We start from the raw sequence: 20,183 nt of genomic DNA, 5'->3' as shown, positions 1-20,183 counted from the left end.
AATACATGCTCTCGAGTTAAAGTCTGGAAAAAGACTCTTTCTACAATAATAATAATAATAATTGGCGCGGCAATCCAGTAAAGAAGCAACGACACCTACACATACATAGTACGCGATACACGTTCCTGTAATCTGGAAATTGGTATGGCATTTGAATCGAATTTTTTTTTTCCTTCCGTTTCTGCCTTCTTTTTTAAATTTGTAATTTCGGGGGAAAACAGATGTGGAAGGGCTAGTAGTTATTCAGAAATCCCATTTCAAGTTATCCCCGGGCGAAGATTGGTGGCCGGCTGAAGATCTCCCTATCCGAATGCAATCTAGAACGCATTTGCGGGCGTCCTGTAGGACGAATACATCTCCTAGGATATTATAGAATAGAATGGGAGGGCGAGCGGGCGTCGCAAGGTGGTAAGAGTAGGCCTCCGAGGCCCATAACCCCATCAGGGCTCGTCCCAGGGGCGGCATAACCTGGCCCTGCCTGCGTTCCGTGCCCCGACCTAGCCGACGTGATAGTTCTGCGGTCTAAATCGCCCGACCCCTTTTTCGGCGGTATCCGCGCTGGAAAAGAGCTTTTAGTTACTCGCCTGAGACCCTCGCCCATCAGCCGGAATGGGATCGCGTCCCGATTAGCATTTCCAGTACAGATTGAAAGTCGGCGAAGACCGGGAGGCGGTCGTTTCCTTGGATTCCCATCGCCGACGAGGAGGAGGAAGGAGGGCGGAAAAGTGGCGAGCTTGCAGGAAACACGTCTACGACTGCGGCTCGCGTCCGGTTATATCTCGTAAATACGTTCTCGCTGAGAGGATTGTTGTCGGTCGGGCTCTTGTAACCTGAAATGTATAAACATGACGTCCCGTCGTACCGGCGACAACCCCGCGACCGGAGATGTCGCAATGCATCAAGACGAACACGCGCCTCTGGTGCGCACCGACGTCGCAAGCTTCGTGATTTTTCGCACGCGAAAACGCCGCGCTGCGGAAATATTAGCGTTCTGTTTTTGTCCGCATCCCCCGCAGCGATCCGGTCGTCGATCCTGACGCTGCACGTTTCGTTTCGCGTACCCGGTGCGTATGGTGCGCTCGGTTTTTATCACACCGCGCAGAGGCCTCGATCGGAATGTCCGCGAATAAGCTACCCGCACACGAACCGGTGCGTCGGTGGTTGTATGCGAAATACGAAATGCGAAATGCATGTTGCTGCACTGACGGCTCCGAGTTTAGATTCGAGCCATTCATTCAGAACGCTGCACGGTATGCCCGCGGCTCTATTTGCGTAACACATTTTCCGGCCCATAATATTTCGCAATTTCCATCGCTGATGGTTGTCCAATTATTTAGAAACTAACCAAACCACGCATTGCGCAAGCGACGAGGTAACCGAAGTCAATGCGTTTCGTGGCACGTCACAGTCAAGGGAGCTCTTCACGATGTCGTGCAAGGGTCTTGGGTCTTAGGGTCGCGCATTATTCAGGGGTTCACAATTTTACCCCTAGTTGTTCAATAATGCTGAAGGGTAAGTAATTTCTCGGGGGTGAAGGAGTCAGATCCCCTGAGAAAGAGTTAGGAGAGAGGAGCGGATTTGAAACGGGGAAAGGGTGAGGATTAGTAAATGATAGTTGGGCAATCGCTTGTTGAATGACGCAGACGAGAGATAAAATCAAGCTCTCACCGAGCGAGCGTAAGAAATTTCATATACTGGGGTAAAAATTGAATCAGTTTACAAAAGTTGCAAACAAAAAAATCAACGTTTCAGTCAGTGGTCATTTCCAAAGCGAAAGATTCAGCCTTGCTGCCAAAATCAAGTGTGTGGGTTGTGTATGTTTTAGATCCAGTCAGAATATAAAAACAAAAAATCAATATTTCGCAACCAAAACTTCCGTTCGAATCTGATGGAAATCGGGAACAGCATCGAGGAGAGAAAATATAATGAACCACGAACCGCGTTATCCGCCCACAAAAATTTCTACAAACTTGAATGAGACCATTTTCCGCGAGCAATGCGTAGCGACGCGTCGAAACGAAACTGCGCGGTTTATTTTCGACGGCGTAGGATGAAGAGGACGGAGGCGGGTGTTCGCGATATTGCGGAATATGTTTTCCGTCCGCAGCCACCTCTAAATTGCAGAAAACTCAGAGCAAACGGCGCACGGGTCGAGAGAACGACTCAAACCGACTAGACGAACGCTCGCCTCCTCGTTGAGCCGATATTTCAACCACACCGGACACATCGGAAGTCGGCTTGGTGATGACTGGGAACTGACCAACAGTCTATATGTATACCTGGTGGATCGTGAGCCAAGAGGATCCAGTGCGAGTAATCGCGAGATCGGGAATCGATGGTTTTTGGTGTCAGCGGGGTGGGATTTCTTCGGAGCGAGGAAGAATCGATCGCTGGGCGGAATCGGAGGCTGTAGTTGGGCAGATAGTGCTAATCAGAGAGATCGCGTGACATCCCTTGGCCGCAATGCATCACGGACGGCGCGGTTTCGCGATACCGCCGCGACTCCTATTGTTATTCATATATTCCGTATCACGTCTGCTCATGCGGACCCACACCCCCAGGGTGAACGACGCACCTACGCACCCGCCGCCTCGTAAATAGCCAGGCACCCTCGCCCCGGGCCGAGACCCGCGAAAACCGTTCGTCCGATCTTTGACGGATCCGCACGCGTTGCTCGTTCATCCACCGATAATCGCGCTGCTGCCACAAGGAAGGCGAGCCTCACGCGAGCCGTTTTTCGACCTCCACCCTTCGTCCCTTTTCACTTACCGATCCACCTCGAAGCTCTTCGAAATAATCGAGATCGTCCGATCGAAATTCCGGGGATAATGCACTTTGCTGCATATATTCTTCGGTAATTGCTGACAAGGCTCGACTCTCTCAAGCGAAATCTAATCGCGACTCGGAGACCGGAGATTGTTGGGGTCAACAAGACGCCTTGCTCCTCGAGCCAGCTGCCAAGAATTTATTTTTTCTACCTCTCTTTTACTTCGGCACAAAATTCCCGAGTGCTCGAGCATCCATTCGCCTGAATTGCGATTTGTTTCGTATAATACGTATTTGAGGAAAATATTCGATCGATTTAAACGGTATTGATTGACCGGTTTATTTTCATTGCTGATTGCGAATCGGATTATACTGAGATTTTCTGTCTGTTCGTGTTTCCGAGAAAATTCACGGCTAAACGAGCAGATATGTAAACACTTTTTTTTTTTTACCAACCGTTCGAACTTGAAATATTCTCAGAAACGTGACGTGACGGAAAAACTATGCAAACACATCCGTTCAATACGTTAAAAATACGGGAAAGAAAGGAACAAGAAACTTTGTCATAAACCAGAGTTCCTTCGCGAAACGGCAAGACAAGACTCGAAGACGGTAATCCGCGCACAGCTCCTGGCTACAACTCCAAATATAATCGGTGTAAAAAACAGTCCGTTGTTGCTCACGGACGCGAGTGCAGGTCGAGAATACCTTCGGATTCTTTTTCTTTCACTCCACCATTGGCGCATGAATAATTGACCGATGCAAACGCGGGCGAAGACTGGTTACGTGTCCGCCCGTCGTCTACCTACTCGAGCGAAAATTTTTCGTCAGGCAAACAAGTCGCGGCGCGATGTCGGATCGCATAAAGTCAGCGCGAGTCTATTCATCATGCGCGGCGGCGATCGCGAGATACTCGAAAGGTGGGTCCAGCCTCGATAATAATGTACTCGGTAGATTTTCTGGACCCACCATCGATGCGCCGCGTCTCTGGTTAATCGAGTTCGCGGGCGTAACGCGTTCCGGTTTCGGTTTTCGTCGCCGCGTATTTCAGCCGCGGCGCGGCTGCGAAAGGCGGGGCTCGATTGCGCCGGTGCCGCTCATTGTCTCGGTTAATTAAGTTTGTGAAATTCAGCCGTGGCCTCCGGCGGCTCCATATCCGCAACCCGCAACCGCGCCGCACAATCGCTCGTCTCCGTTCGATCCGTTGTTCCCGGCGCCGTTCGGTTCTCTCCTCTCCCCCTCCCTGCGCGGCTCCGGCTCCGTTTCGCGCTGTAAAAACCCTCGACGGCGTCATTATCGTTATTTAATATCCCGTCATTAGCGAGCTGGGCTAGCGCAGCGACTCGCCCAGTTGTTTATGTACCGCACCGTAGTCCGGCGACATGTCGTTGAGAGTCCGATACTCCCTTTTTGCGGGGTGTAACCTACGGACGCGAGGATCGACGAGGAGCGAGAAAAGGGTTGCGACGAGAAAAGCTCCAGCCAGCCCCCTCCAAAAAGTGATACCTCGTCGATTGCGGAGAATATGCATATAATCTAATTCGGAACCACCGTCCCACCACGATTATACGTATCCTCGTGTGCGAGTGACGGATTGACAGGGGAATATATTTTTATGCGGGTGAAGCCTCATTGAATAATCCTCGAGCTGTTTTATGGCTGCACTCGATGCACCCCGCTCGCCCCGTGACGTCACGTAGGTAATGCATGAATTTGAACTCGGCGTTGCGCGGCACTGTATCAGCCTGCACCCGGCTTACCGGACCGCCCGGTAAAATGGGGTGGGTCACCACCCGGGCTCGATCCACCAGATTGTCTGCGCCCAGATACGCGCTCGTGTTTACTCGTTTTCGAGGCCCATTACGCTCCGTATTCCGGTTATTGACGGATCGCGTTTTTATTCCAGGTTGTATTTCACCACGCGGGTTTTTACTCGCAGGTACCCTCCGCTCCCCTCGCGGTCCGAATCGATTTCGACGAATCCAATTGACCGTGAGATCGGACGAGTTTTTTTCGAATCGCTTAGCGCGGTCATTGATCGTCACTCCGCTTTCTTGTACACGCGTGCACGTATCTCCGAAACGATCGTAAATCAAACACTCAACTATCTTTCTTGGACAAAAATTAACCGGAATTTGAACTCGGACTGTTCGAAAACCAGTTATGGCGCCTGTGACTCGGTCGAATCAGGACGCGCAATCATCGACACAATCGCCTCCGAGGAGCTCGAGGCGTTGCCAGAAGCCGTGACAATCACCTGTCTATTATCGTGGGTTGACCGGTGTGCGCAGGTGCGCTGGAAATCGTTAATCAGCACCGAGCCGTGTTAATTAACCCGTGAATCTCATAACCACGGACGTTAATTGCCTCTAAAGACGTTGCGCAGCGTTGCGCGCCGCTTTGTATTCCGCGAGAACTCCGTCTCCTTCGACTTTTTACTCCTCCGTATTTTCGCACCTTTCAACCCTTTCGCCAGGTACGTTCAGGGCTCGCCTCGGTATTTCACGAATCGATCAACGCGCTCGCAGAATCGATTATCGACTCCGAACCCCCGGCCTGCATTTGGCCGGCACCACCGACTGTGCCGGGTCGAAAAATTCCACCCCTCATCTCGCGCTGCAGTTTGAAATTTATGGAGCTTCACCGGCGTCCTCATTACGAATGTTGTATTTTATTATAACTCGGTGATATATTGGCAAATTACGTCCGTTGCGGATTGCGTCCGCGCGCATGCAGATATTCGTTGTTTGAAACGTGGCCTCGGGCCGCGGCTGTTTTGTATTTCATAGTTTGAATCCTCGGCGCGTTGTTATAACGCTGGAGCGATGATTTAAACCCCCGCGTCGAGGCCGTCAGTGTGCGCTCGGTTTTCCACCTGGTAGATTATAGAACCGCCGTGCCATCCCGGCGCTCTTTCAACGACGCGAAACTTTCCGAGACCCTTCACCAGAACGGGGCCAATTCGCATTCTGCGAAAGGCGCCCAGCCATGTTTGGAATTTGATTAAAATCGGGCAAGCCTCGGGGGTGGCGGCTCGGTATGTGGGTGGACTCGGGTGACTTCTCCGCTAGTTACAGAGTTATTCGGCTCCTCCTAACCCGCTGATTCCGCCAACTTACCAACTCCCTATAGGTGCTCTCTTAGACGGCGCAAGAATTTCCACGAAACGATGAAAACTCCCACCGAATTACGAGTCGACGTTAAAATTCATTCGGCAATATCAAATTCCTCCCGGACACTTGCGGATTGATTCGAGAACACACAGCGACAGTGTGAATCAGGGTATAAGGCGGTATTGTTTTTCGGTTCAAGTTCGAAACATGCTGCTTTAATAATCGGAACAACGGTTGAATGACATCCGAGTTTTTATAGATCGAATGCGAAACCTATGGAATCCCGTGGAAACTACATTCTTGTTCAGATCCGTGCCTTCGTGAAAAACACCCCGTATAGCTGGCGATAAATTATTGAACGGAATGAGAGAGGAGCGTGCGTGGGGGCGACGGTAAGGGTTGCGGGGTTCGTTTTTCGGTAGACGATCCAATATTGCAAACCCAAATTGGTTGGTCTCAATAGAGGTTGCATGCTCCTCGGTAACCCGTATAGCCCATTCCGGGTGCCTCTACGGTGCCATTGCCGGGTGGCGGGTTTAGGATAGGGTCGTATAGCGGCGGGGGTGAGCGGCGGGTTACAAGACGAAATAAATACAATATTATGCAAACGGGGAGGTTGATCGCAGGCGGCAAAGCCTCGAAATCTCGGGAATCCCGAATAAATTGACACTAAACGCTAGGGGCTCCTCGAAGCGAGTGCGAAGAGGACGAGGCGTCGCGGTTCCGGGGCGACAGAGAGAGACGGGGGACGAAAAATATATTGATAGCTTCACAACACGCCGTTCCAATATCACCTAACAGCTATTTCGCTTATAGCCACCGAGGAGGTTAGGGTCGGACCTGGGCGTGTTTTCCGAAAATCTATGCATAGCTGCGCGGCAATGATAGAGGGTTCGCCCTGCACCCTTCGACTCCGCTTCCTCCCGACATCCCGGCTGAGCCGAGCTCAGTGCGTAACGGGACCGTTGTACACCAATTTTCTTGTGCCCTCACGGTTTGCGACGGTAGAAAACGAGGCGCAGGGGAGGGCCGGCCACTCGTTGGCAGGTCTTACTCGACTGGCTCGAGTCGAGGCGAGCGAACGAGGCGCGTTTCGCTTATGGGAATACAGATAATTATCACGTTTGAAACGTTCTAGTTGCAGGGCGGGCAGCAGAAACTCCTCCGAATCCAAGGCCCGGGGCGCCAATTCCCGGTTGATGCTTACATCCGAAACCGGCAATCATCCCCGGTCCAAAGTCCCTCAGTCAGTTCTGCTGCTATTTAATTATCCATTTAAACTATGTAATTTAGTCGAATGGATTTCGGACCTACTCGTACTCGGGCAGGGTCGAGATCCGTGAAACCGAAAAGCGTGGGAGTCTCCGACTCCGAATTTCCTCCCCGTTCCACGACTCGATTTTTATATTCCTCCGCGCATTCGTACGCACGTTTCTTCTTTTCGCCAATTTTCAGCGAACGAAGCGAACGGATGGGCGTGGCGGTGCGAAAACTCCCCGACTATCTTTGCGTTTTCCCCCTTCCCTGCCATCTCGTGTGACACGGGCACCTCAATCACGAGTAACGCCCAGACCTGTCATTATCACGCGCGCGACTGCCACGATACCGACACTTCTGCTCCTCGAGCTCACGTTCGACCCTGCGAGAGGGACGAAGAGGGAGTAATGGAACCCCGACAACGAACGCTTGGACATGTTCGGACGCCTCCTCGTCACTTGGCCGCGAGGACGAGGTGGAAAGTGGAACGGCGGGACTACGACGCGGTGAAACAGAGGGACCGCACCTCCTTCATTGTGTCCTCCTGGAAGCCGACGTCGCACGGTCGTCGGAGGGAAGACTCGCGGGGCTAACACGAACCGTGCCGTTCAATCTCGCCTTTACTCTCCGCCTCTCTTCCGTCCCGGGGAAAGAGAGTCTACTACACCGCTGACCCCTGGGATTGTCTCCCAATTCCATTGATTAGGGGAACTCCGGCTTGTCGACCCCCGCGACGATTGCGTCCCGCTAATGAAACGGCCGGTAATCACGTGGGTCTAATCGACCGCGAGAGATACGAAATTAAAAACTTTCCCCTCGATCGTCAGGTGATGTTGCGGTGTACTCCTTTGTTTCTTCTGCATCTCGAGACGTGACGAGAAGAGAAGGTCCTCTGGTACCCAAAGTTCCGTGCACGATAAGTTCGACGCGCGGTAGGTACGCAGTTGCAGATTCGGACTGTTCAACAGGTAGAAGGTGAGGCTTCTTCCGAGGATCAATCTTTCCGAGAGCTCGAGTATCACCTGTCGCAGCGAGTCCGGGTATAGGGGGAATATTCGACCCGGTGTATCATGGGTAGAGAGGGCGGTTGGTCCGAGGTTCGTCTGGAAGGCAGAGGCTTGAAATAGTTGTTAGTTTGGCTGACTGATAGACGGGCGCGCACGCCTGGTACGGTGACGAAGCAGATCCTGGCGCGATATCTGGCGCTCGGTCTCCTCTCTGCTCTTGCCTCGTCCCTCTCCGAGTCAGCGTTGCACCAGCGTGGCATACCATCTTCAGGTTCCGGCTTATCTGGTATCAAGACAAACTCTCGTAGCTGGCATGTCGCGCTCGCATACCGCCGATGCATTCCATTGTGTTTCTCCATAATTACATACAAAGGGACATCGCGTCCCTTCTGCCGTGACTCATCACGTGGGAAATCTCACGAAGGACACCGCGCGTCTTTGCTCGATTCCGTGCGTTCCGTGCCACCGTGCAGGCCCGATTCGACCTCGTTTTGCACGAATTATCGCAGTCCGCGTACTATTCGCTCCGAGGAGACCGGCTCGATGACGTTACGTTCCGGGGTTGAGGAAAGGACGCTGACGTCGCGTCTTCCGTCAAATTCTAGGACAGACGTAATTCCTGACGGAGGTGCACCGAACGCGGCTGGCAACGAGCACCCCCTGGAGGCGAGAGCGTGATGACGAGGCGCGATCTCCGTCGGCTCCCACGCCCCCGACGCCCCCGACGCCCTGCTCGTTAGCCGGAGTCAGCAGCGGACGTCATCGACGTGTCATTCGGAACCCAAGGCGCGCACCGGGTTCATTCCCGCGCCCATCCACGCCCACTGACATCGACCTGACGCAGCATGCGACAAAACGCTCCTCGCAAATTACCGAGACTTCGATCCCGGAGCACCGGCGACGCGACCCTCCGACCTGGGGGGTGGTTGGGTGTGTCGATAATTATACTGAAATCAGAGAACCGTGAAGGCCAATTCGGATTGGTGCCTCGCGATCCGCACCCCTGTTGTAACTTCACGCAGGCTTTTATATCGTTGAAGAGTCTTTTCGGTCGAACGCGTCTTCGTGCCGCGTCTTTTGCCAGTCCGCACCCTCCAGGACGAGGGAATCGGTGAATCCCGACCCGGGGATATTGGCCATGCAAAGACACACGGCTTCCGGCCCTCTCCTCTGATCCGGAAGGAGAATAAGAATAATACCAAAAACGAGGGCGGAGCTGCAGCAGCGGAGCAAGTGTATAGGGGAGAGAATTAACCCATTCAGTAGGTGGAAGCGCGGCGAGGAGAGGGAGGGCAAACAAGCGATAAAACGAAAATGAGCGGTAAAAAGACAATATGAAAACGATTTGGGTCGACGATTCTCCGACGGGGTTTTGTCTGGAAGAAGGTGGCGCCTTGTCTTGAGGGAAACCCGGTCTGAGGAGGCGGAAACGATCCGGAGGAAGCGAGCTAAGTGTGTAAATGAGTCCCGGAGTCTCGTCGTCCCGTTATCCCGATTGCCTCGAGACGAGCCCTTCGCAGCCGTTTCTGCACCGCTTGCCACGACTAGGGGTGCCGAATCCCGTGCCCGATTTCTCAAAAGCTGCAGCTTCGGTCAGCTGATTCGGCCCAACTTTTTCCCCCCCACCTCCCGAACGTCTTCCGACTCGCGAACATTGCGAGTGGTTTTCCACAATACACGAAAGTGAACGAACCCCTCCCTTCCCGTCTGCGAGGGTACGTTCTCGGATGCTCGCGGGGTGGTCTCGACCCGCCGCCGGCACTTAAGACTATTGTTTTCAATGTAATTGGATAGCTTCGGCTCGTGCAGGGGAGGAACGACTAGCAGGCAGCCAGAACTCGCTCGGGTGAACGGCAGTCGTCGTCCCCACGAACCTTCGACAATTATCTTGATTGTTTTATGCATATAACAACAGATGAGAGGGGAGGAGGGGGCGGGGGATTACAAAGAGAGACCGTATTTCTCCGTTCCTCGATAAGCAGCAGCCATCGGTAGCATCGTCCAGCTGAGCTGGTGACGCGACGCGTTCTTTCCCTCACTTACCCTTACGCGAACTTGAAAAAGTTTCTTCTGAAAATTGCGTGAAGGACTAGGATGTAGAGGGGAATATCCGAGTCGTCTTTTTGCAACCGAGTATCGTGGCACGATATCCCGACAGTCGATACCCGCCTCGTAAGCGAATCCTGAACGCGATAGGGTGTTGAGTTTCAACAGGAGTAGCTCGTCTGAAGGCAGCTGCCTCTTATCCCGCAGTCTCGTCTCAATAACGGCGACGGATGAATGAATGCCGCGGATATTGGGTGGATAGGTTTGTCCTGAAAGACGGCGATCTCCGGTTCTCTGCATGATCTAAGTGGCATAATGAGTAAATATGCCTCTGGGTAATAAATATCGATAATCACTGGGGATCGACTGCGGGGACAAACAGAGAGTTTACGGGGGAGTACAAGGGGCGGGATAGCGGTGTGAAAATCTGGTGAACCAAAAAACCTGATCACGGGAATACGAAGATGTGACATCGATGAAAAGAGCGGGATTCAGCGTTGAATTGAATAAAAAAATGTCGAAACCCTTGCGGCTGGTCGTGAATCTTCTCGTTTTTCGTCGAGAGGAGAAGAGATGGTGGCGCCATTCGAGAACGAAGTAACGAGACGTTGAGGTCCCTCTCGCAATTACTGGCAGTTTTTCACTCGATAATGAAGCCGGGTGCCAGGCAGCGTATCTGCGCGTTTCTACAGACATAAACATCGGCGTAGCGCAGCCGCCACAGTTGAGACAAGTTTGTATTTTATCTCGTTTCATCTTGTCCACGTTTATAACTTCCGATCAAGATTACTCTGCCACAGTTGTACCACGCCGCGCGTTAATTAAACTGTAATTTCTCACTCAAACCTCGTAAAATCTGACGATCACGGAGAAACGTGCGGGGTAAACCGATTCCCCTGATGCACTGCGGGCACTTTTTTACTCGGCCTTTGCGTATGCGCGTTTTTCTCGAACAGTTAAACCGCGTTCAGAGAATAAACGGAATTAGCAAGTATTCAAAGGTCAGCGGCTCGCCGTCGTCGGGTCAGCCATCACGCCGCCTCGAGCAAACCATCTGCCCCCGATCCGTCTGACGATAAGACCAGCTTGCAGGGCCAACGACACTTTCTTCCCTTTTTATTATCTCACGACACATAAATATAATAACTCGCTGCAGGTGCGGGACTTGAAAAATTAACGCGCTGCGTACATTTCCAATATGTGACTCAATATCCCCCCCCCCCTCATTTCTCTGACTGCGGATTGTATTTATTACTCCCTGGCGCAGCGAGGGAAAAATCCCGGAAAACTTTTTCCCAAGCTGAGCTTAAGGCTGGAAAAGGTCTTGAAAAAATTCCATGAACAGTAAAAGTAACGATACATAGTATGAATTCTGAATAAGAATAACTACGAATTAAGGAAACACTGCAGATCGTTGAGCGAATCATATGTTTCAAAATGTACCCGAGACAAAATTTTCCTGAAAATATGAATTAACCGTAATTTTTTTTTTCCTATCATTTGTTGCAGCATCCTTACCCTTCGGAAGACCAGAAAAAGCAGCTCGCACAGGACACGGGGCTGACGATCCTTCAAGTCAACAATTGGTGAGTCGATTGATAACAAAGTTTCTTGAAAATATTTTTACCCTCGTGATCTAGTTAAACGTCTCCTTTTTCTTTAAACTAAAGTACAACGGTAGAATTTTCATCCGTACAATGTATACGCATACCATTACACGAATATATTTATAAATCGCACGACGATCATGGAATCTCGTGTGACGTCACCGGTATCCGTACCCGTTTATACCTACCTACGTACATACGCTACTCGTCCCACATTCTCTGACACGTGTTACACTTTTATCACAATATACATACATATTATGCCTGCTGTACGTATTACACGAAAGAACACAGGCTCGAAGAGCTTGTAAGAGGATGTGGGTCGAGGCGAGAGCCTCCTGTGCAGTCGATGATTACCGAGCGATGATTATTTCAATGGTTCCGTCGCGAGAGCTTAATGTAGTTTCTAGTACCCCGTCAGTCCTATACGGCCAGATGATTTTACATTCAGGCACGATGCACGCGTACGTGGCTCGGGCTAGAGGGCGATACGAGATAGAAAATTTACAGAGAAGGGAGGACGAAGGAAACGTTGTTTCCTTTTTTTTCCAACGGAAAACCGACATCACAGAATCGTGTACGTGTACGTTTCACCCAGCTATACGTAATACACTTGTCGAGCGATTAATCGGTCCCCGATTTTTTCCTCTCGCCTCGAAGCCTCCGTGATATTATTATATACGCGATGCAATGTTTGAGAAAGAATATTCACCCACGCTCTCCCGATGGTCAATTCGCAGTTTGCGACCGCCGGTTCTTCTTCTTCTTCTTCTTGGTCTCCTACTTCTTTTCTTCTTTTTCTTTTTCTTTTTTTTTTCTTTTTCACTCCTCTCCCTCTCGAAACGCCTGTCCGACCGAGGCTCTTACCAAATTGGAAAATACGAGCTCGTCTCTTCTTGTGCGGTCCGTCGGGGCTTCGGGATTGCACCATATTCACGATATCTTCGAGTGCTCCTCGATTATTTAATTTCTATATAAAGAATCTCGAGCCTCTCTACGTTCGAGCCGCTCCTACTTTTCGGCGTGAGTTAAGGTGCCAATTTAGTCTCGTTTAAAACCCGGCTCGATCCGATCCTCGAAACCCACGCGAGAAACGTGGACCGACACCGTTTGTGCCCATTGCATAAAACCCTGACTCATGTACGCACGCTTGACACTTTGACTGTGTGTTTGGAAATCGATGCGGCGAATGAAGCTTTCGATCCGAAGACCCGGTCATGCAGTCGTGCGATTGCAACAACGATTTATTTCCCCTGAATACATCGAAACAAAATACATGGATCAAAGATAATATTTATTTCAATAGTCCTTAGCAGATCGTTTTTTCTTTCGATAAAAACTATTTTTATTTCGAGTGAACTTTTCTTGCTACAAGTAAATAGCTATTCGACACGGTTAAATATCTACCAAGGGCTATTGTAATAAATATGCTCTTGGATTCGGCTATTTTCTATTCAGTATACGTCGAATTTTTCAATAATCATATTTTGCTACATCGCAAGGCGAGTTCGCATACGATTACTTTGGAATTTACCGCTTCCGGGCGATTGTTAATATTATATATTCTCGAGTTATGCATCCGGCGTACAACAATAGCAAAACAGCAAAACAGCAAAACACGGTAGTAACAGCGGCGAAAGCGACACTCGTTATGTCATATATCTATACGTAAACGAACGCGTATCGCGATAAATAAAATTGAGAAACACGTCTACCTGCAAACGTGTGCAAAAACGATGACTGCCAGAGCTGCGATGTCACGTGTCGATGATAAAAATAACAGCAACACGAGCCCTTTCGATAACGAGTCGCATCTACCCGCGCCTCTTTAATCTTCAGCAAAGTGCTGGCCGGATTACTCCCGCTATTATGTATCGTGTTTACGATTTTGATATCTAGGTCGGTTCGCGGATGTGCAGTGTGCAACATGCAGCCGACTGACGGCCCGCGGCCCAGAGATAGTCCTGCAATTTTATTGACTGAACTCAACTTCTTCGTCGTTAATGAGTCCTCGTCTTTGAGACTCGGATCGCGGTCGCGCGGTTTGTACGCGTCTATCGCAGGTGTGCCAGATAAGTCGAAAGTTACAGCCGTAAGTGTTGAACCGTAAAGTGGTTATTACGCCGCCACGCCGCCACGCCGCAATATTCTCTTACTTCGTGTCAAAATGTTTCCACTTTGCAGTGTTGTATATAATTATGCGCGCGTTTTCGCTTCCATCTATATTTCTCTGACGCGTCTAGGGAATTTGTTTATCGTTGCACCAGTCGAGTGCTGCGGACACTTGTTATTTTTTGTTCATTCATTTTTCTTTTTTTTTTTGATTTGCTTTACTTTCTTAATTTTTATCCTCTTTTTTCTTATACATATTTGGACGCCAATGACCACGTCGCTGCGGTTTATCTGATGTTGTAGTCAATTGATAACAAATTTGGTTTCGTGTATTCACGAAGGAAACCGTTTCGAGACTCGTTAGTTTCTCGATTGACAGCAACTTAAGACAGTAGTTGGACAAGGAAGTTGGCAAAATATCATTTCTCAACATCATCTGTTATAGTTGTTGAACAACCTTAAGTTAATCATATATTCGACCATGTTAGGTCCAATTCGATAATTTGCCTAATTACGCCGAACAAGATCCTCCACGTATGCATTAGGCGATTCAATTCTAACCGAGCATTGCTTTAAAAAATAAAGTGCAACAGAATTTTTCTTTACTATCAAATCGAAGTTTGCAAATTTCGTGTAACGATACTTTCTTGTGGAGGATCCTTGTTTCGAAATATAGGAATTGTTTAATACTCAGTAAAACGAAACTTTACCCCATCTGAGTTTTTCTACAAAAAGTTGACAAACAGCGATCGTTTTCAATATCAATTCACGAATCTTGCGAAAAGTGTCAGAGAGAATATTTTCCCCTCTTTTTGTGGACGGGCAAAGACGGCTTGTCAAATTAACGGGCAAGAAAATATCGTCTAGGTTGTATTTCTTGACTCATAACGCGAGCGCTAATGCCTAATACCCGCCTCCGGGGATCCGGTTTTAGAGGAAAATCCTGAGGGTAAGGAAGGGTTGAGCGTGGAACGAGGCGGCGGTGCGCTAAAGGAGCTTAGTCTGTCTTGTTTGTCTGTCGCGGGTGTCTGTCCCGCAGAGTCCCGATGATCCAGCGGGAGCCCTCCTCCCCGCCTTGATAGATGTTTCCCCGCGACACCTGCGTCACATCCAAATTATTGCCCGCCTCTCCCCGCTCCCCGGCATCTTCTCTTCCTCTCTCTTTCTCTCGCCGCGTCTATGTTTAACGTGAAAATTAAACAAACCTGAACACCCTGAGAAAGTAATCTCTTTGACTAACTTTAGAAGCGCGCGAGATCAGAATAATCCAGGGTTAGTCACTACGCTATTCGGTGATTCAGGCGTCTCGTCTCTATCTTTGCTCGCTGCACGCTGCAACCTCGACGATTTACCTTCTCGAAATATGCGTTATACGTAGGTATGCGCGCGAAAAATACGTTCTGTTTTGCCACCGCGGTAGTTTGTTCGCATAGCTTCGTTTCGCAATTCTCGTTTCTTCTCGTCTCTTTACTTTCAGCAATTATTATTCTTTCGCGCGTTGCTCACTCTCGCGGTCTACTAAAGATTATTTGCTACGGCACAGATGCGCTTTCGGCTACACGAGTACGAATATGCATCTACGATTCCTGCCCCTCGTGCAGGTTTGAAATTTGGAATAAATAGTGGGACGGTCTTCGCACGATCCCGATACATGCATATATCTGTGTCTGTATCTCTTTCTTTTTCTCCCCGTCGTAGCGCGGGTGGCTTGATGTTATAAATATAAAATGAACGTCCAGCGTCGCGACGCCCGGCGTCTTAGCGCGTTTATAATAAGAGGACGGTGGCCGGGGCGGCCGGGGCGGCGGGGGTAGACGAAATGCGTGGTAATTGAGCACAAATCAAGTTTAAGGAGCTCTCTCGTGTCAAGTCAACATGCTCGAACGTTCGCCTTCGAGTTCGTTCTCGGTGACGTCTTCGGCCCGCTCTCTTGACTCGTCGTCGCATTCGTTACGATTTCGACCTGCCTGCCTGTGTGTACAGGCATACAAACGATGCGTAGGACGTCCCAGTCACTCTCGTTGCCAATAATTTAGCAAAAACACTGTTTTATTTCAACGTCTAAATCAAACGTTCCTCATAGCTCGCCTGTAAGGTCTCTCGTATATTTTTTCGTTATTACTTTTTTCTCAATCTTCGCGTTTTTTATTTTTACTTTTACTTTTTTTTTTTTTTTTTTTCATATTCTTTATCTCTCTTCTCCTCGTTTCCCAATGTATTATAAACTAACGAAATTCTGTCCCATTTCTATGAATTTGATTGTACACGTGGTTTATAAGCCGTTTGAGTTTGCGTAGGTTTTGACATTTGTGAATTGTTCGTAACAAATTGAATTATAAATTGTTTTTTTTACCTTTTTTTTCACCTTTTGCTGCCCACATTTAGTCGGCGTTACGATTGGTTGATGTTCTTTGTGATATTGTACTACTCAAATTAATATATACCTGTGTAATTTAAACAAAGTTTCAAGTTCGGTTAGCTGCAATGCAAGTTCTCCGAAGTGGATTGAAAATTTGAATTTAAAAGTTGCTTTCGCGTGGCCGTATAAGCAGTGGCAGCAGAATACACAATTCCGTATAAGCGGGCAACTTTTCGATCGGAATAGGCTCGGTTGTATTTTATAGTCAAGTCGATAAATTATCGACCAATATTTGCCAACCCATTTAGCTGAGCTCGCCGCTAAATCCACATAACTTTGTATTTGCCTGCGAGAATGGAATTAAAACCCGTTGCCGAATAAATAAAATCTGTATTCCATTGCCCTTCGCAATCTATAAATATAACGTGTATACCCGCAAATACTCATGTAAATATATATTTCGCACCTATAAAATTTCATAATCTTACCGTTAAATCGGTATAGCCGCGATTTTTTACAGTTATCGTTGAATTCATATAAATTTGTGGCGAAGCAAATTACTTGGTACAATAGGTGAGTTAAAATTTTGCAAGTCGCAAGTATAAATCGAAGATAAACAATCGGAAAACTAGGGGGAACAAAGTTTGGCCAAGAAAATAAAAAGAGCAGTGAACAACTCCTGTCTATATTTATCTCTGGCCACTTTGTCTGATACGAACGACAAATAGAAACGTAGTCTTTTTTTTCTCTCTCTCGCTCTGTATCGCGTTCGTCTTTTTTTTGCTCCTTCGGCTTCTCTTCCTTTTTCTTCTTCTTTCCCGTAATTTATAGACGCCCTGACTCGCGTCTAGAGGAGACTCTCCGCGGGTTGACGACTGCACTTGGTCTTTCCTTTACGCAATTAAGAGTCCCACACTCCTGCCCTCCGGGCAGCCGATATTTACGCATGCAATGCGCTGCAGCCTGAAATTGCACTTTCGAAATAGCGACGGTCCAATTGGAATAATCTATGCAGGTACACTCGTGACTGTCTTGTTTCAACGAATGAAATGATTTTCGTTGACCCGCGCGTTCCTCACGCCGTCCCCTTTATGCACAGGTCAAGGTGGCTACACATCTGGAAAACCTGGAAAACCTAGAATTGTCAGGGAATTTTTAATTTGGTGGTAGAAAAAACATAAAAAAAATATTCATCTTTTTTTTCGTCGAGAAAACAAATTGGCTTAAGCTGACTTTATTGTACATTATATTTTTCTTCAATTCGAATTGAATTTGAACCGAATACAGAGTTAATAAGCTGAAGGGTTTAGGTTTCAGTAACTTACTGGAAGTGGGGGAAATTTTAGGGAAAACCTTGAAATGTCATGTAATTTTTGTCCCAAAAATTTGTGGCCATCGCGATAAATACGTACACCCGCTCAATTGCAGCTTTATGGCTGCACCTCTTGGCTAGCGCCGGTTGAAATATATACACACACATTTACCCATAATTTTCCGTCACATATATCAACCTGGACAGCAGTTAGAAGCACTGCCAGCTTGTTATATCCTGGCCCCCCATTGAGGCAAAAAACTGCGTAAACCGTCGCCTGCTCGATCCGCGATTCGCGAATTCCGCGAGAAAACTCTCGGTTTTAGGAAAGTCATTCGGAATAATTTCTTCAGCGTCAATTAGCGCGAATTCACGCTAATATTCCTGCTAACTCAGTAGCTCTTCTCACCCCTTGATTAACCAGAGGTTATTTATTATCCCTCCTCAACCGGATTCTCCTGGCACTCGCATCGTGTATTTCCGTATTCCAGAGTCCAGCTTCGGGGATAGTCAGGCAATGCCAGCCAGGCCCGGTTATCAGTCGCGTGCGTAAAGCGTCACACGTCATATCTTCTACGGTAGTCTCTTTCTGAGGATTTGTAACCGCAGCGAGCTGCAGCCGAAGTAAACGTGACCGAGTCACAATCTAATTTACTACCCGACGTGCGGTATTTTTCTCCACTTGTTTTCCTTCTTCTTATTCATACATTTTTCCCCCGTTTTTATTTCCTTTCTTAGCGGTTTCTTACCCCCCGTTTTCGCCCCGCGTTATAAGTTTACCTCGACGCGGTTTGCGGGACGCACGCGTTACGTGAATTATGAATATAGACACAGCGCAGTAATGTTCGGCGTCGTTAACATCATAACTGTACGTCGCGGCGTAATTTAGATCCTTGTAAAACCGAGGCCTGAGACCCTGAGACCTCCTATATTCAGCGCGCACGAGTTGCAGGTCAGGAACTTGCTAACGAGACATTTCGTTTCACAAAATTGTTTCGAGGCTGGGAGTCGGTTGAATTTGCTCCGTAAATCCTCCTACCGGATCTTGGTTACGTTTTCACGAACAACCCGGCCGCGGCGTTTGCAATCCCGTTCAAAAGCCGCTCGCGATTCCAACGCAACATTTCCGCCAGCGAAAAAAGCCCCGCGTTGGACCGAATATTTAGCTCCCTTCTCCGTACGTTTTTCATTCGCTTACGCAAGTGCGCATAATTGAGCCAGGCGAGATTCTGGCTAAGGTGTGCCGGAGGTTGTTCAAGCTTGATCAAGCTCTTGATAAGCGGAAACCGGTGACGTCGCACACCCGGCTGACTTACGAGGTCCTCTTCACCTGCCGCAACGCGCGAGTAGGTATTTCGAAGAGCGGTAACGACTATTTGTAGATCCCGTGATAGAGCGATTTCCCAATTAGCAGTGCCATGAACGCCGCTTTCTCACTTCCTGAGGAACACGTACCTTGCACGTATACGTGTACTCACACCACCGGTTACAATCTGTGAGATGAATTTGTCGCCGATCGGATCACCGACTTCTTACAACAAGGGTGAATGTTCCCCTACTCGGCGCAATAATTTCTCGTGTCGAAATACTTTGTAACGATTTCGGACTTATAATAATCCGTATGTATAAACAAATAAATTATGCGCAAGTATTTCATTTCACTTATTATGCACTTGAATCTCAGCCTCGACTAGTCACAATTCACCGCAATCGTTTACCGGTCACGAATCTCCACGATGCAATTTACCCTGCACCGAGCAAGTTTATATGCCCGACGAGAAGAACGATTTATACTTACCACCAAGATCTAGGGGTCAAGTTTGCGACTCGTGACTCGTCGTAACAACGGTTCACAGGGTTGAGTCACGTGCCGTAGAAACTGCGGGGACCTTTGTAGTTCGGATCGTAGGATCGGAGACTGATTGCGATTACAGGTGAGGTTTACAGTCGTGAATGTATGCGTCACACGCACGCTTTACGCTTGGACTCGACGCTGCAGCGGCCGGACCCGTGGAATATTTCCAAGGCGTCAGCTATGATGGATCGGTCTAATCAATCCGTGCTGCGGGATTCCCGCGTGGAAGTAGCCGGAGAATCAAAGACGACGGTATTTGTACCACTGTACGATTCCTGTGAAATCGGTCCCGGATCTAGATCCCCGAAAGCAGCCGGCAAGAATGATCTCCCGCACGATATGCGACGCAGGGTTGGTTTCGTTACACGCACCGAAAATCCCTGGGAAATTCCACGTCATCCGGACAACGTCGTCGCAGGTGGCAATAATCCGCGTGAATTTCTACCCCGCGGAACGGGATCCGCACCTCTTTTTTTCCCCGGGAACACAACAATGCCTCTGATCGTCCCCCGCAGCCGCCATTACCGACGCCTTCTCCATCGCCCCTCATCCCCCACGGCACAAATGGAAAACGGATTGATTAATCGTAGTAATTACCGATCAGCCCCCGCTAATTAGATATCCGACTCCTACCCCCGCGGCCCCAGAGGGTTTCCGCTCGGCGTGGGACGAGGCGAGCTGCAGGTTCCATTGTGTGCGTACGGCGGCTGCGAACGGCGATCGACGAGCGGGGGAGAGATGGCGGCTAA

The 20,183-nt window shown here is 49.0% G+C and overlaps 1 protein-coding gene across 5 annotated transcripts in view; it reads left to right on the top strand.

The window, feature by feature from the left end:
• Positions 1-20,183, top strand: part of LOC124297419 (homeobox protein homothorax) — a 284,954-nt gene that overhangs the window by 217,036 nt on the left and 47,735 nt on the right. For all 5 annotated transcript variants that reach the window (XM_046748425.1, XM_046748424.1, XM_046748423.1 and 2 more), the window contains one exon: positions 11,699-11,775. In XM_046748425.1, the coding sequence (XP_046604381.1) occupies positions 11,699-11,775 (77 nt within the window). The remainder of the gene's footprint in view (positions 1-11,698; positions 11,776-20,183) is intronic.

The sequence above is a fragment of the Neodiprion virginianus genome, chromosome 2 (genome assembly GCF_021901495.1).
Source record: "Neodiprion virginianus isolate iyNeoVirg1 chromosome 2, iyNeoVirg1.1, whole genome shotgun sequence".
NCBI lineage: Eukaryota > Metazoa > Arthropoda > Insecta > Hymenoptera > Diprionidae > Neodiprion > Neodiprion virginianus.
This window is presented reverse-complemented; position numbering and strand designations above follow the sequence as displayed.